At 52.0% G+C, this 13737-nt stretch overlaps 6 protein-coding genes across 6 annotated transcripts; 1 reads left to right on the top strand and 5 right to left on the bottom strand.

Moving 5' to 3' along the window:
- Positions 1-170: 170 nt before the first annotated feature.
- On the top strand, positions 171-675 carry J4E86_011138 (uncharacterized protein; the record flags this gene model as incomplete). Its single annotated transcript, XM_051451632.1, has 2 exons — positions 171-226; positions 321-675. 2 exons carry the CDS (start codon positions 171-173, stop codon positions 673-675), a joined length of 411 nt encoding a protein of 136 aa, XP_051297171.1.
- A 310-nt stretch (positions 676-985) lies between these two features.
- J4E86_011137 (uncharacterized protein) lies at positions 986-1834 on the bottom strand (the record flags this gene model as incomplete). The annotated part of the gene is made up of 1 exon (XM_051451631.1): positions 986-1834. The coding sequence occupies one exon, from the start codon at positions 1832-1834 to the stop codon at positions 986-988; it is 849 nt and encodes a 282-aa protein (XP_051297170.1).
- Positions 1835-4692: 2858 nt separating this feature from the next.
- Positions 4693-6707, bottom strand: J4E86_011136 (uncharacterized protein; the record flags this gene model as incomplete). Its single annotated transcript, XM_051451630.1, has 2 exons — positions 4693-5576; positions 6203-6707. The coding sequence occupies 2 exons, from the start codon at positions 6705-6707 to the stop codon at positions 4693-4695; spliced, it is 1389 nt and encodes a 462-aa protein (XP_051297169.1).
- A 612-nt stretch (positions 6708-7319) lies between these two features.
- On the bottom strand, positions 7320-8247 carry J4E86_011135 (uncharacterized protein; the record flags this gene model as incomplete). The annotated part of the gene is made up of 2 exons (XM_051451629.1): positions 7320-8103; positions 8237-8247. 2 exons carry the CDS (start codon positions 8245-8247, stop codon positions 7320-7322), a joined length of 795 nt encoding a protein of 264 aa, XP_051297168.1.
- Positions 8248-8642: 395 nt separating this feature from the next.
- On the bottom strand, positions 8643-9496 carry J4E86_011134 (uncharacterized protein; the record flags this gene model as incomplete). The annotated part of the gene is made up of 2 exons (XM_051451628.1): positions 8643-9336; positions 9486-9496. The coding sequence occupies 2 exons, from the start codon at positions 9494-9496 to the stop codon at positions 8643-8645; spliced, it is 705 nt and encodes a 234-aa protein (XP_051297167.1).
- Positions 9497-9865: 369 nt separating this feature from the next.
- Positions 9866-13007, bottom strand: J4E86_011133 (uncharacterized protein; the record flags this gene model as incomplete). The annotated part of the gene is made up of 3 exons (XM_051451627.1): positions 9866-12389; positions 12439-12818; positions 12876-13007. The coding sequence occupies 3 exons, from the start codon at positions 13005-13007 to the stop codon at positions 9866-9868; spliced, it is 3036 nt and encodes a 1011-aa protein (XP_051297166.1).
- Positions 13008-13737: the final 730 nt, after the last annotated feature.

The raw sequence follows: 13737 nt of genomic DNA, 5'->3' as shown, positions 1-13737 counted from the left end.
AAGCTCGTCGCTTCGCATCACCAACACCGACCTCCGCCAACCCACCCGCCTTCTGCGCTACATCGACACACAGGTCACCAGACCCTGTACATACCAACTTACAGCCGGTTATCGCCGACGTCAGACTCTCGAAAAGTCAACAAGCCGCACACGGTCCACCAAACCTCGCAATGGCCATCCTAGGGACGGCCCTCAACGGCATCGGCGCGCTCTTCCTCACACATGCGTACGTGTACACGTAGCTCATATCTACATCTTCCCAGACAGAGGGTCAAATGAGCATCACCACACAATCCCTGCTCCCAACTAACCCCCACCAGCGTCTACTCGACCCACGAACACACCGCAACCTTCGCATCCACGCCCCTCCCCCTCGACATCTCGCTCGAACTCCTCACCTCCATCCTCATCCTCTCTCTCGGCATCGTCATATCGTTTGCGCCACTAAAGCCAATACAATACGCACAATGGGCGGGCCAAATCTCGCGGGAAGGACGACACGGCGAGGGCTACTACACAAAAGAGGGCGAGGAGGTGTTGAGTGAGGGCGATCCATATGCGTTTTTGGGTCTGGATGACGGGATTGGTGGGAAAGGGGAGGGGAGGAAGGGATTCTGGGATGTTAAGGGGAAGAGGAAGGAGTATGAGGAGTGGGTTAGGCAGGGTGGGAAATAGTAGATGGTTGAGGACAGCGGGGGAGATTTGGGTCGAAGAAGTCCAGCGGATGAGCGTGATGGACTGACAACGCGCACCGGTGGTGTGCTTGGGCATGCGTATTTTGTCACGAAGCGTCTCATACCCGGTACGAAAGATGATTGTATGTCGACCACCGTTATGCCTATCGTACATCGCCCGAATGCCCAATCTCGATGCCCCATGCCCTGTGTCCCGAATGTCCAAAACCCCAAACGCCATGCTTAAACGAGCAAAACCAGCAATCCCAATCAACCTGTTCCCATAACTCTTTCCCTCCCCAACCTTTTCCTCACACCTCACTCGTCATCTTCTCAACCTGATTTCCTCCACACCCATTCACCCTACAGGCCCAGCACTCCTTCCCCTCCATCTCCTCGCCAATAGCCGCAACATCCGCACTCTTCCTCCTCGGCCCCTCCGCATCCCCACTAACATCAACACCACTAACCCACCAGATCCCCGCCGCAATAACCTTGGCCACAACCTCCACCTCCGCCTCATCCCTGGGCGCATAAACCAGCATAAACTCCCTAGGAACAAACTTCCTGCACCAACCTCCCCTCGCAAGCGGATGTCTCTCACCCCACCCCATCTCAATCAACAGATTCGCATCCGCAGGATGCAACGTCATATGCATTGACCCATCACTCGGATGCGCATGACAAATCTCGCCTCCACACGTCCTCGTAATCGGCACACTGGTAAACAACCCCGAACTATGCTTCTCAAAGCAACTCGTACGTTCCAACAACCTATTCCCGGGAATCCGGGCAAGACCTTTAATCTTGGCTACCAAACACGCATAAACCGCCTGCCCGCTCTTCTGCGTCTGCTGTCTCTGCGGCGCGATACCCCGGATGAGCGGTTTCGTGCCTTTGCGAGTGGGTAGCGAGGTGGCGGTGAAGTAGCCTTTTTGCGGACGGAAGTGTGGGGGGATGGCGATGGGGCGGAGGGGGTCGCGGAGGCAGATTAGAGAGAGGAGTTTGATTTTTAGGTAGCCGAGGGGTGTTGCTGGGGTGCCGCCGGGGCCGAGGGAGAGGAAGGCGCGGTAGTCTTTGTGGATGTAGAGGGCTGTTAGGGTGGGGAGGAGGAGAGCGAGCGTGGCGATGAGCATGTGGATGTGCGTTTCTGTGAACATGCTTGGATGGGGTGGTGGTATGGTGGCTTCGTAGGATGGGTGTAGGGTTGTGGTGGTGAGGTTGTGTTGGTCGACCATGATGTATGTCCAGGCCCCGGGGTGATGTTGTTGGATGGTCGTCCTATAGGCAATTGAAGACGTGGAAATTGAACAAAGAAAGCAGGAAGAAGTTTGCTGACAGTCCCCTTATGACTTCCTTCTCAACAAGACAAGAGAAATACAGAACCCAGGAAAGCACAATAGCTCCGTGGCCCCAGTAAAGAAAGGAAGATCAGCCCCACACGTGCACTGCAGGAAGGAAGGTCGGTGAGTACCACGCGAGACTCAGGGTCCGCGGGACCTAAGAGGGATGACGTTGAATTGATACAACAAACAAAGCTACCACTCAGATAACCAAACGAAAGCCTCGATACAGTAAAGAATCCAGAAGCAGAAGCCTAAAAGCCCCAAGTAACCAGCTCACCGACACAACCACGAGCGCACACAACCCTTCTTATAATCCCTCAGAAACGCCAGCAAACCAACGCAGCAACCATAGCGACCGACCGACCGCCCGACGTCAACCCCGTGGTCCCCAAAACCACGATCCACGTGCCTAGCCCCGCATCCGGTTAGCACGGCCCTCACCTGCATGTTTGTGGGGTTAGCGGCCGTCGCGCTAGCAAGCCCATTGGCCCACATCACGGTGCCTGTGACGTTTGACCTAAATCAACAATGCTGGCGTTCGCTTCCCATTCTCTCTGTTTATCCACTTACTGCAATTACCTCCGTCATTCTGTCGTGGGTGCGTTTATGAGAAGATGGTCTGGGCGCTTGAAGGGTTTGCATCGCCGATGTGCGGGAGCAAGGGTGAGGGAATTGGAGGTTGTACGAAGGGAGCGGGCATGATGCTGGTGAGGGGGTTGCTGAGATCAGCTGTGCTCACGTGGTCTTGTGCACGGTTATCTTTTCAGAAGAGGGGTTTTTGGGAAGCTGACTGCTCGTGTTCAGCCTTTTTCTTACGTATGCCGCTGTTCTTGAGGTATGTGCTCGTTCGCTGTTCGCGGCATGAATTGGCGAGGTACGCTGGCACGCTTTGACCATCAGCTGGGTGTTCTGATCACCAACGGACGAACCGGAAGCTTGCCAGATGGTCATCAGGCGCAGGACTAGCTTCGTGGTATCAATACCCGCTAGTTCACGATAGCTGGTGTCGGCGTTGCGAGATGGACTCCCTGCAGCGTGCAGCATGCAGTGTGATCGAAGGAGCGGTGATGCGTGGCGCGCTGTGAGCCCTTTGCATTATCGCCGAGCTCGGAACTTGGGTTCGAGAACGTGGCTGTAAGTACACGGTCGCTTGTTTTTAGATTGAGGTGTCAGGCTTGTTCATCATGGGGATGCGTACTTGCGGCTATATATTTCGCAGTTGGGAAAGCAACTCGGTCACCTCTCAATTGCATTGACACTCATAGTGCCTTGGTATAAGCGGCACAAGAGCGAGACGGGAGAAGAGAAGAGCAATTCACTATCAAGGTTTTCGAAATAGTAGGGCTGCTTGCTGTTTGCGAAGACGGATAGGTGATGGCACGTACCATGCAGCGACGAAGACTCCCCAGATTCCCGCGCGTTCCAGCGCATCGCGCCGCAATCGTGGATCAGTCTTCCCAGGTGATCCGCACCTCAATGACCTTGTAATTGGCGGGGAAGCCAAGTTCAGTAAGATCATTATCCACATGTTCCTGCCGTCCGGACCGCGAACGACTATTCCACGACCCTTTCTCAGCTTGTCTTTTTCCAGTAATGTTGACAAATATCGCCCAGCGCACGTCAGCCTTTCTCTGTTTCTCATCTGGGACGAAGATTTCAAGCTGTGCGGAGACCACTCTTTCGAGTTGCTGTGCGTCCATGTTCTTCAGGATCGACACCACGGATTTTATCTCATCTACCATGTCAGACGGATCAGACGGAAGGAATATTTTCGTAGAGCCCCTGGGCAGAAGTTCATGTTGAATGACGGAAACCCTTTCTGGACTTGAACCAACTGAAGAAGGTCCACTTTCCGTTGTTCAGAGCTTCCAAATTTGCAGAGCTGTATGTGGATGTAACGGTTGATCGTTCGTAGACTATCATGGGGGCGCTTAACGAAGAAGACGTGCAGGTAATTGTTCAGTTGTCGTAAAGGTACGCAGGGACTGTATAGCAGCCGATTGAACGGAGACAAGTACATTGGCGCGAACTCGTCATGGACTTGCTCATGAGTATTGACAAGGTTTATGGCGTCGGTACATTTTGGTTTTAGATGGAGGAATTCGGTGTAGATGGCGTTGCGTAGCTCTGTATGGAGAACTCAAATTAGACCCGGGCAGCTAAATTACGGTATTTGGACCTCGTACCTCCAGGTAGATCAAGGAAATTTGCTCTGTGGCGGTAGTGTGCGCTGCTTCGAAACTTAGTTCTCATCGACTGGCACTGCAGTGTCACACGGCTCTTTTGACATACCTGAGCGCCATGCTGTTGTCGCAACGAGAAATAGAGTGCGTCTTTGACTCAGACTGAGGCGAGATCTTGACTCAGGCAATACTATCGAGGCGAAAGCGCATCTAGTCTTCCAAAGAGGCTTGGCTTTGATGTTCGGCGATTTGATGTCGTCGAAGAGGTGTCGTAAACAAGACAGACTCGCACCTGAGTCCAAGATAGGGCTTCCCGCCAAGACCACGCTAAACCCAAGGAATCGACGACCGGGCCGGCGTTAAGCTGTGGGCTGGTCTCTCACATCCTCAAGCTCATCACATGAATCTGAACAGTCATTACTCGTACATTGCTCTCAAATCTTCCTTGCACTTTTCCTCCCGTACCCCGCCTTCCGCGACGGTGAGATCCTACTCATCTTCCTCACTCTCGGAGACATTGTATTCGCTTTCTGGCTCATGCGCAATGTGAAAACGCACTTTGATACCTCCGCATTCAATACCAAGTCCAAAATCTTCGAAGTCTTGTTCCGTACAGTTCGCCATCAGAGTGACATCAAGATAGGTTACTAGCCCGGCACTGTTCCTATCGGGTTGAGGGGGCCTGTCAGACAAGGAGAGATCAATAGCAGCCAACTTCGCGTACAACTCATCCTCTAGTGTTCTGAGTATTGACAGGGGCGCGTCGATGTTTATATCGTCAACACTGAAAGTGACTCGAGCAGAATGAGGCGGAATCGCTATCTCTTCTTCCTCAGAGTCTGCTTCCTCCGATTCTGACTCCTCAGGTTGTGCTTCCTCAGATCTTGCCTCATCAGGTTCGTCTTGGTCTTGGTCTTGGTCTTTTTCGTCAACTTCGGTTCCTTCTTCTTCTTCAGGTGCGTCGGAGCGGCCGCAGCGGCCGGAGTGGGTAGGGCGGTTGGAGTGATTAAAGCGACTACACCGGTTGAAAGGGTCCAGGTCCCACTCAATGTTGAGTAAAGGATATCCACGCATGAATGCGACGATTTCAACGAGGTCGAGGTCCCAGAAGCTCCTGTGCCAACAGAGATCGTTCCAGTCAAGCTTTACACGGAAGCTGCAAGTGAAGTCCCTTGGTCTCTGGCTAGCGATAGGCTGGAAAGTGTCGCGTAGGAAGAGTATGACGCAATCAAGAGGTACTGTAGCGTTGCCCTGGCTCAGGTATAGTGACCCAAATTCGGAGCGAATCTGCCGATTGACTTGGAGGAACTGGATACTCTGTTCGAGAGATGGGTCGAGGTCGATGAAGTACTCGTAGACGGCGTTGCGCAATTCTATAATGTGATGGGTTAGTCGGTCGTATTTGAATAAATCAGTTCATGGACCACATACCACCAGACAACCTGTCAAGGAACGGCGCTCCGCCACTATGGTCCCTGCCACCATCATCGTTAGTTTGTTCTTTCATCAAGCAGAATGTTTGACTGCAGCATACTGGGTTGTCATCATGGTGCTGTGCAGTGGTAGCTTGAATTCTCCACCTGAGCGTAGTGGAGGACAACTTTGCTGGTGGACTGGAAGTCTATAGGAGCAAACAACATTGTGGACGACAGGTCGTTTTGTCTCAGCGTCCGCCAAGATCTGCTGTGCAACGTAGACCACGCTAGACACAAACGACCAGGCAGGCAGCTTCTTGAACTCATGATACTGCCTGAGTCCTCGCATCTACAAGCAAATGGCATGAATCAGACTCGCTATTATTCATACAAGATACTAGATGTGTATATGCACTGTAACTCTTGCGCAGCCGTCCTGGAGCACTCCTACGCCTCTTCCTCAATCTCCGAGCGCATGTACTCGCTTCGTCCAATTCCTCACTTTTCCACACTGACATCCACCCATTTGCCTAGCATCCCAAATCTGAGTAGAATATCGTCAACGTCTTGTTCTGAACAATAACCTTTGAGGGTAATGTCAAGGTCTCCGCCAAGCGACTCATCATCAAACAGAAGATAGAAAGAAGACAGCTTCTCAAACTCTTGTCTATCCATGTTCTGCAGAATAGATACAACGGTAATCCCATTTTTGTGATCGTACGCCTTGGAGTAGCCAGGTGGGACCAAGTTCCATTCAATGCTGAGCAGAGGAAAATGTCGCATGATCGAGACAACCTCAATCAAGTCGAGTTGCCAAAATTCGCATTCGGCGTCGCATTTGCAAAGCTCCACGCGGATCCTGCAAGCAACTTCCTCACGAACCAAGTTCGCAGGGGGTAGAATGAATGCGCGGAGGAAGCTGGCGATGTCTTCGGAGCAAACTGTGGCATTGCCTTGACTCAGGTACAACGATCCAAATTCAGCGCGAATTTTCCGGTTGATCCAGAGTAGTTTGGTGGCATTAGCAACACATGGGTCTGCTTCGAGGTTGATAAAGTGCTCGTAGATGGTGTTACGCAGTTCTGTCATCTCTCGTGTCAGCTTGAGTCAGTAGGACAGGCGGATGTTGCAGCAATTACCTCCAGGCAGGTCAAGGAACGATTTTCCGCCGTAATGACGCTCTCTTTCGCTTCTTTCATTAGTCTAGGCTCGTTCAAGGTGATCTTTGAGCGCAACTTACTTGGCTGACATCTCGAGGGTATTAGCTAGTGGATCGGTCGATGGAACAAGCTCGACGGAGCAAGCAAGTGCGAGTGATGGTTAGTAAAGTCTGTGCGCAAGGGAAGTAAGTTGAAATGACAGCGAGGCGTACCCACGCCTCTGCCAAGACTGCGCTAAGCTAATGAAATGAGGGAAATGATGGGCAATCTTGAAAAAAGTACGTTCACTTATTGAAAACCACTGTCTGACTTTGCCTCCACTATATAACAACATTTGCACGTTTGTGGTCGAGGTAATCAACTGGGATAGTCACTATTACTGCGTCTATCTTGAACAAAGCTGACCTCTCCACTATCGCATCTGCACGAAAGAACGGCACTATGACATCAAGGAATCTACAATTCGCAGATTAGAGTCATCTTCTGTTTCGGACTCTCAGCATCTTAGTATAGGCCCTCTCTCATTTCATACATATCCCCATTACAGACACAAGATCTGGTCTTCGTTCTCGTGATCATCTTTGCTGCTCTCTGAGCTCTTCTCCTCACTATTTGAACACTGTAGTTCATCGTATGACAATCCGCGTACCGCGCCCCAAGAATTGCCTTCCCAGTAGATTTCCACTTCGATGCCTCCACATTTTTTACGCAATCTCGAGGCCTCAAGGCTCTTGACGTCTTGCTCAGTAGCACCCCTCTTCAACATGAGAGACAGGCAAGCCTCTACTTCGATCTCTCCCAACAGGATCGTTTTGTACCACTCAAGGTCGTACAGGCAGAGGTGTGCAGATTCCAGCAGTTCGAATTGGTTGAGACTCATCTCTTTTAGAGCAGCCATGGTGTACGCAACCTCTATGTCCTGGAACGCCGCCTCCTTGCAGTTGTCAACCAACTTCCATACAACGTTAATGAGCGGGTAACGACGCATGATCGAGACAACTTTGAGCAAATCGAGTGACCAACCAGGTGTCGCACCTTCGTCGTCGGGTTGAGGTTCAGTAAGTCCCACCGCGAACTTGTAGGGGACGTCTGTAGGAGCCGAGTCGGGATATGCGACGAAGAATGAGTGGAGAAACTCATGGACATGGTCAAATGAAACCACGACTCCACCTCCGAATATCCGGTGTAGGTAAAGCGTTAGGAACTCGGCGTGGATCTGCTGATTGGTGCATGCGACACCAGCAGCATCGCCGGTCAATGGCCTCAGGTCGATGAAGTGCTCGTAAATCTTGTTACGCAGTTCTGTAATATCGTATATTAGTTTTCTGCAACAACGGAGTGTACAGGAGTTTCACCTCCAGGTAAGTCGAGGAACGTCTTTCTACGGCGTGGGTTTCCGGCGCTGTGTGTATCAGTATCGGATCTGGCTCACCAAGAAAGCTTCTGGGCACGACTTACTTGGTAGTCATCGTGGAGTTGCGCAATCGAAGCACGCTACTTGGGCAGGAGTTGAGAGAATGAGTGATTGGGCAGAGTGTGAAGAGAATTGAAAGGTTTATTGCATGTGAAGGAGCGTTTGTTTGTGCCTGCGCCAAGTCCACGCTAAAAGTGCAAGTGGGTAAGGAAAGTGCAAAAGACGGACACAGCTAGAAGATGGCACGAAGCGATTCTGTCGTTCATAGAATCTCGATAATGACTGAGTTCGTACAATGCGCCTTCTTCTTCATAAGCGCCATATCTTTGTACTCTCCTTCCGTCATAGCCAGAGTGCCATAGACCAAAAGCTGCGTGCCGCTGTGCGCTTTATCTGGCTAGACAAACCCCGAAGACTCCTATCCAAGCGCGCTACACATTAACACAGACCCTAGTCATCGCTCTCCACATCATCTTCGTCCCAGTCTGCTCCATCTTCATCACCAGCCCAAAGATCTTCATAGTTCTCCGCATCCTTCTTCTCGATCTCTGCCTCCCTGTCATCACTATCGGACTCATCTTCCCAAATGATCTTGACCTTGGCATTTCCATACTCTGCGTGAAACCCCAGTTCGTCGATCTGATCTTCCGTGACCTCGCTCTTGACAATGATGAGCAGACGAGCGCCCATGCGAGGCATCAGGACCGACAGGAAGTTACGCGTCAGCTTGTACAGCTTGAGCGTGACGAAAGCCATTCGCGCAAGGTTTGGGGCATCCAGGCTCTTGAGGGTATGAATAATCTCGGCGATGTCTTTGTTCCATTTAATGTCGAGTAACGGGTATCGGTTCATACAGACCACGACATTGAGCAGATCCACAGACCAGTCCTGGTACTCGAACAGATCGATGCTGACTCGGAAGCCGCAAGGGGCGTTCTGCAGGGCCGACTCGGGGTAGTGTAGGAAGAACACATTCAAGAAGTGGTCGATGCAGTTGAGCGGAACCTTGACGTTGCCCGAGCGAAGGTAGAGCGTGCCGAACTCAGCATGGATCTGTTGGTTGACGAGAACAAGGTTGGCGACGTCTTCAGTCGTAGGCGCGAGATCGATGAAACGCTCGTAGATAGCGTTGCGTAGCTCTGTACTCGCAAGTTAGATTGTGGCAGTTAGAAGACTTGATCAGGATTGATGTTACCTCCAGATAAGTCCAAGAAGGACGTTCCGCCGCGAATGTCTCTGCTGCTTCAACTGTTAGTTCTTGAGGATTAAGAATGCTGATCAATTCCAACTTACTTGACTGCCATGTTCAATCTCCAAGTAATAGGGAGCGATTTAAATCTCTTCATAGGAAGGGTGGGAAAGACCGTAATGAGGTAAAGTTGCTGTAGACAACGACGCGTTTTTCAAGGTCTCGCCAAGATCGTGCTGGAATAATCCAGGTGAGCGAGAAAGGGTGAGAGTGAGGACGAGCGTCACTGTCTCCTTCCCAGTTTGGGTGCGTATTGTCTCTGGGCTGCACGGACCCCGAAGTGATCTTTTACAAGAGGAAACATCAAAGACGCTACGCACCTAGACCAGAGAGCAGACTGGAAGACTTGTACAGTAAAAGTTCATTCTACATAACAACTGAATCGTTAAGTAGAGATTGGGTATTCAAATCCCCTTTCAAGATCTCAATACGCATCCTCCCTCTTCTCATACTCCATTCCCATCACAGTCCCCACCTTCTTCATCCCACTCCAAATCTCCGCATCAACCTCCAACTCCAAGCCCTCAACCTTCGTCGCCCCACCATCAAGACCCCAAAGCGAGACACCAAGGTAATTCGTTCCGTTGTAGTTCAGAATACCTTCCGTAACAGGGAACTTGACCTGCGGCCCGACATTACTAACGTATTTACCATACTGCCAGCCATTGACATAAAGCTGGACGCGGTATGCAGGAACACTCGAGCCACTGCTGCTGTTACCAGAGGAAGTGCCGTTGGTGAAAGTGAAGCTGAGCGGGATATCGTAGCCAGAAGGCATGTTGAGATCAAACTCCGTGGCGAAGAAACCGATTCCAGGAGCGGAGATGCCGTCGGCGACGGGGCCGGCGGAAGCTGTCCATTTAGTGTCGGTCGCGGAGAGAGCGCCGGGTAGGTGCAGACCCTGGCGCTCGACGTATAGACCGCCTTCGTTGAGGGGACCGCGAGAGATGTCGCGGTAATCTTCTCCACCCAGGTTACCGGTGAGCTTCCAGCTGATGTCGGAGGCGTCGTGGCCGGATAGCTTGTAGTCTAGGATACCGCGAGGGTTCTTCATTGTCTCGGTGCCGATGGTCCAGTTCTCGTCGAGTCCCTGGTTGTCGACTACGACCGTGATTGTGTACTTCTTTCCCTTGGTCAGATTGGGCATGGTAAATGTGGCGCTTCCGTTTAGGGCTGCGTCATATCCGCGCCATGAACCGAGGAATTGGTCGCCGATCCAGGCGGATGAGCCGAATGCTGAGCCACCTTGGGTGGTAAGGTTGAAGGTTGTCTCGTTTCCGGATGCAGTGAATGTGCCACGGAAGAGGAGTGTACCTGTGTGGTAGCCGTAGTCGGAGCTGTAGAGCGATACGGGGGTGTCAAGGGGACGCAGAGAGTTGTACGTCTTCTTCAGATCGGCCGCAGTCCACTCGCTGTCATCGTATCCGGGTTGGATCTCAGGAAGCGAGTCGACGTACTTCCACTCGAGTTCGCTGAGTTTGGGTAGGCTGACATCTGGCTTGGTGAATTCAATGTCGGCGCACAAAGTTCCTTGCTCGGAGGTGGTGAAGTCGATATCCTGGCCATTGAAGGTCATCTTGGACACATCAGATGATGCACCACCAAGAACCTCGACAGTGGTTGTAGCATTGAGATCTCCAGTGAGGGCGAGGGTATCGCCTGTGACCTTGGCAGTGCGCATCAGGTAGCCTGCCTTGAGAATAACAGGGTTGGACGAGTCGTGGGGTGCCTGATCGACAGCCCAGTAGTTGAAGGCTTCAACGCGGTCGACCATGTAGACGTAGATGGGGCTGTCAGCTCCAACCTTTGCCACCTTTCTACCTCCATCAGCCTTGAAGTTCAAAACTGTGACTCCACTAGTAGTCATGCTCTTGACATCGCCTTCGACGACTTCCAGTCCAGTAGCAGCAAGGGCCAACTCGTGAGTCTCTCCAGGTCCACCGTATACAACCAAGACAGTCTTGTCTTCATACTTGTGCCAAGTGAAGACTTCCGCAGTAGAGTAGACAAGGGTGGTGCCGCCAATATCGTAGTCGCTGACGTGGATCTTGGAATCGCGGCCGTTCAGCGTCAGCGAAGTGCCGTTCATTTGGGGTACAGTAATGTTGCCCATTGTCGACGTTGCAACGTTGAGCTTGTAGGCTGTGGAATCTAGCGAGTTGTACTTTGAGTGCCTTACAAAGTAGAATGTCGTCTTCTCGTTGGTGGCGGGAGTAACGCTAAGGTCACTGCTGGTAGTCCACTTGGAAGTCGAAGCATTGCCACGTGCAGCCGTGAGGTACGCAGGGCTGACCTTGAAGAAGTTTGCCTGGAGCTTTAGCTCGGAGTACTTCGCGCGGTCGACTTGACGGTCTTCCTTGATCGGTGCAGCGTAGTCGTAGCTAGTATAGCCACCGGGATGACCAAGGTTACCCCAGTTCGTGCCACCGTAAGTCATGTACAAGTTCAGAATCGTGACACCAAAGCTGTACAGTTGCTTGTAGAAGACACGGTTGAACTCTGCGCCGACTAGAATGCCACATTTGTCGAAACCTGGCCCGCCCCATGGGTCGAAGCTGCCAGACTGGAACTCAACGATGGAGTAAGGCGTAGTGGGGCTCTGCTGCTCGTGGAGCTGATGCCAGTTTGTTGGAAGATTGCCGTCTGGCCATGTGGTAGGATTGGCACAGTCGAATCCAAGAGGGTAGCCGTCATGCCCGTAAATGTCAACAGCTGCAGGTTGACCGGGAGCATTGTTGCCCTTGGCGGAGGCATCGTTGCTGATCAAAGGCACGATAATACCGGCGTCGCGAATTTGATCTTCGACATATTGCATGTAGACCGGATCTGGGAAAGGCTTGATAGCCGAAGTGGCCTGTGTGTACTCATTCTCGGGCTGAACGAGAATAATTGGTCCGCCGTTGGTGATTTGCGCAGGCGCAATTGTCGCCAACACATTCTTCATGTAGCTATTCCGCTGTTAGCAAGGCGCCGCTTAGATCCAGCTCAGAAACGTACTTGTCGGTCGCCTCCAAGAAGTCAGGCGCACGCGTTCTCAGCGTGCCGTTGACTCTTTGGATCCATCCGGGGAAGCCTCCACCAGATACCTCGGCGTTGATATATGGACCCGGTCTGGCGATGAGGTAAATGCCAGCTTCTTGTGCAGCATCGAAGAATGGCTTTAGATCGAAGACACCCTCCTCACGGTAAACACCGGGCTTGCCTTCGAGCAATGCCCAGTCCACGTAGAATGAAACACCATTGTACCCAAGAGCCTTGATCTTCTGGAAGACATCGGAGTAGAGATCAGGTACCGGCAATCTGTACGGATGAACCTCGCCAGAGTACAGGAAGATGCGTTCTCCATGTACGAAGAGCGAGTCTTCATCCCATGTGACCTGTAATGTCGGTTAGCCATCGTCATCCCAAGATATTGATTCAACTCCGCAACTTACGATATCTTGCAAAGCCTCTCTCTTATACGGCTTAATCCACTGCTGAGGCGAATACCCCACAGCCCTCGCCGCAGTCTCAACCGCAAAACATCCCAGCGCAACCGCGCCTGCAAGCTTTGAGAAGCTCTTCATATTGACCAAAATACGAAACCAAAGGTCAATTTGCTTGTAGCTCAATCAAATTTCCGAGGGGAGCGCAAGTAATATAAAGCTTCCGGAGCTTCAGACGGTATGCATGTAGCCGAACCGGGATCTTTCCTCGTTCCTGTCAGGTAATGACAGCATCGTTTCCACGCCGCTCGTGCCATTGCGATCCGAGCGCACATACCTCTTTCCCCAGCGACTTTCCCCAGTTTACCCCCATGTTGAGCGTGCTAAGACCGCGTGTTGAACCGGATGAGTAGCCGTAGCGATACTAGCATGGTCTAGGATGCGGCGAAGCGACCAAAACGCAAGTACCGATTCCACCAATATCACTACTTGGAAGCTTGCTAGCCCTGCTCGGTGGAGTCGATGCCCGCATCTCGGTTGAGGCAGGCGGGGAAACATGTCCGATGTGCGCCATGGCCGTTGCCTAGGCGGTGTAGAAGGGCGGCGATCAGTGGGGTTAGCGTTAGGGTTAATGCTTGGTCGTATAGTTGTGGATGCTTGCGGAAGCTTGGGTTGAGGCGTTTCCGCCCTGGATGAGGAAAGGCATCCGCGGTGTGATGACGACGGGCATCGGCGAATTTGCTCGGAGGTCGTTTCTTGAAGAAAATTGCGGATGGAATGACTGGGGTGAGATGCGGCGGCATGGGTTGATGATGATGGAATGTGGGGGAGAGTTACCGAGGTACGTCAATTCGGACCTGACGTAACAAGG

This window comes from Alternaria arbusti, assembly GCF_024043155.1.
Source record: "Alternaria arbusti strain BMP 1465 chromosome Unknown scaffold_30, whole genome shotgun sequence".
Classification (NCBI taxonomy): domain Eukaryota; kingdom Fungi; phylum Ascomycota; class Dothideomycetes; order Pleosporales; family Pleosporaceae; genus Alternaria; species Alternaria arbusti.
The sequence above is the reverse complement of the archived record's forward strand: the minus strand, read 5'-3'. Positions and strand labels throughout refer to the sequence as shown.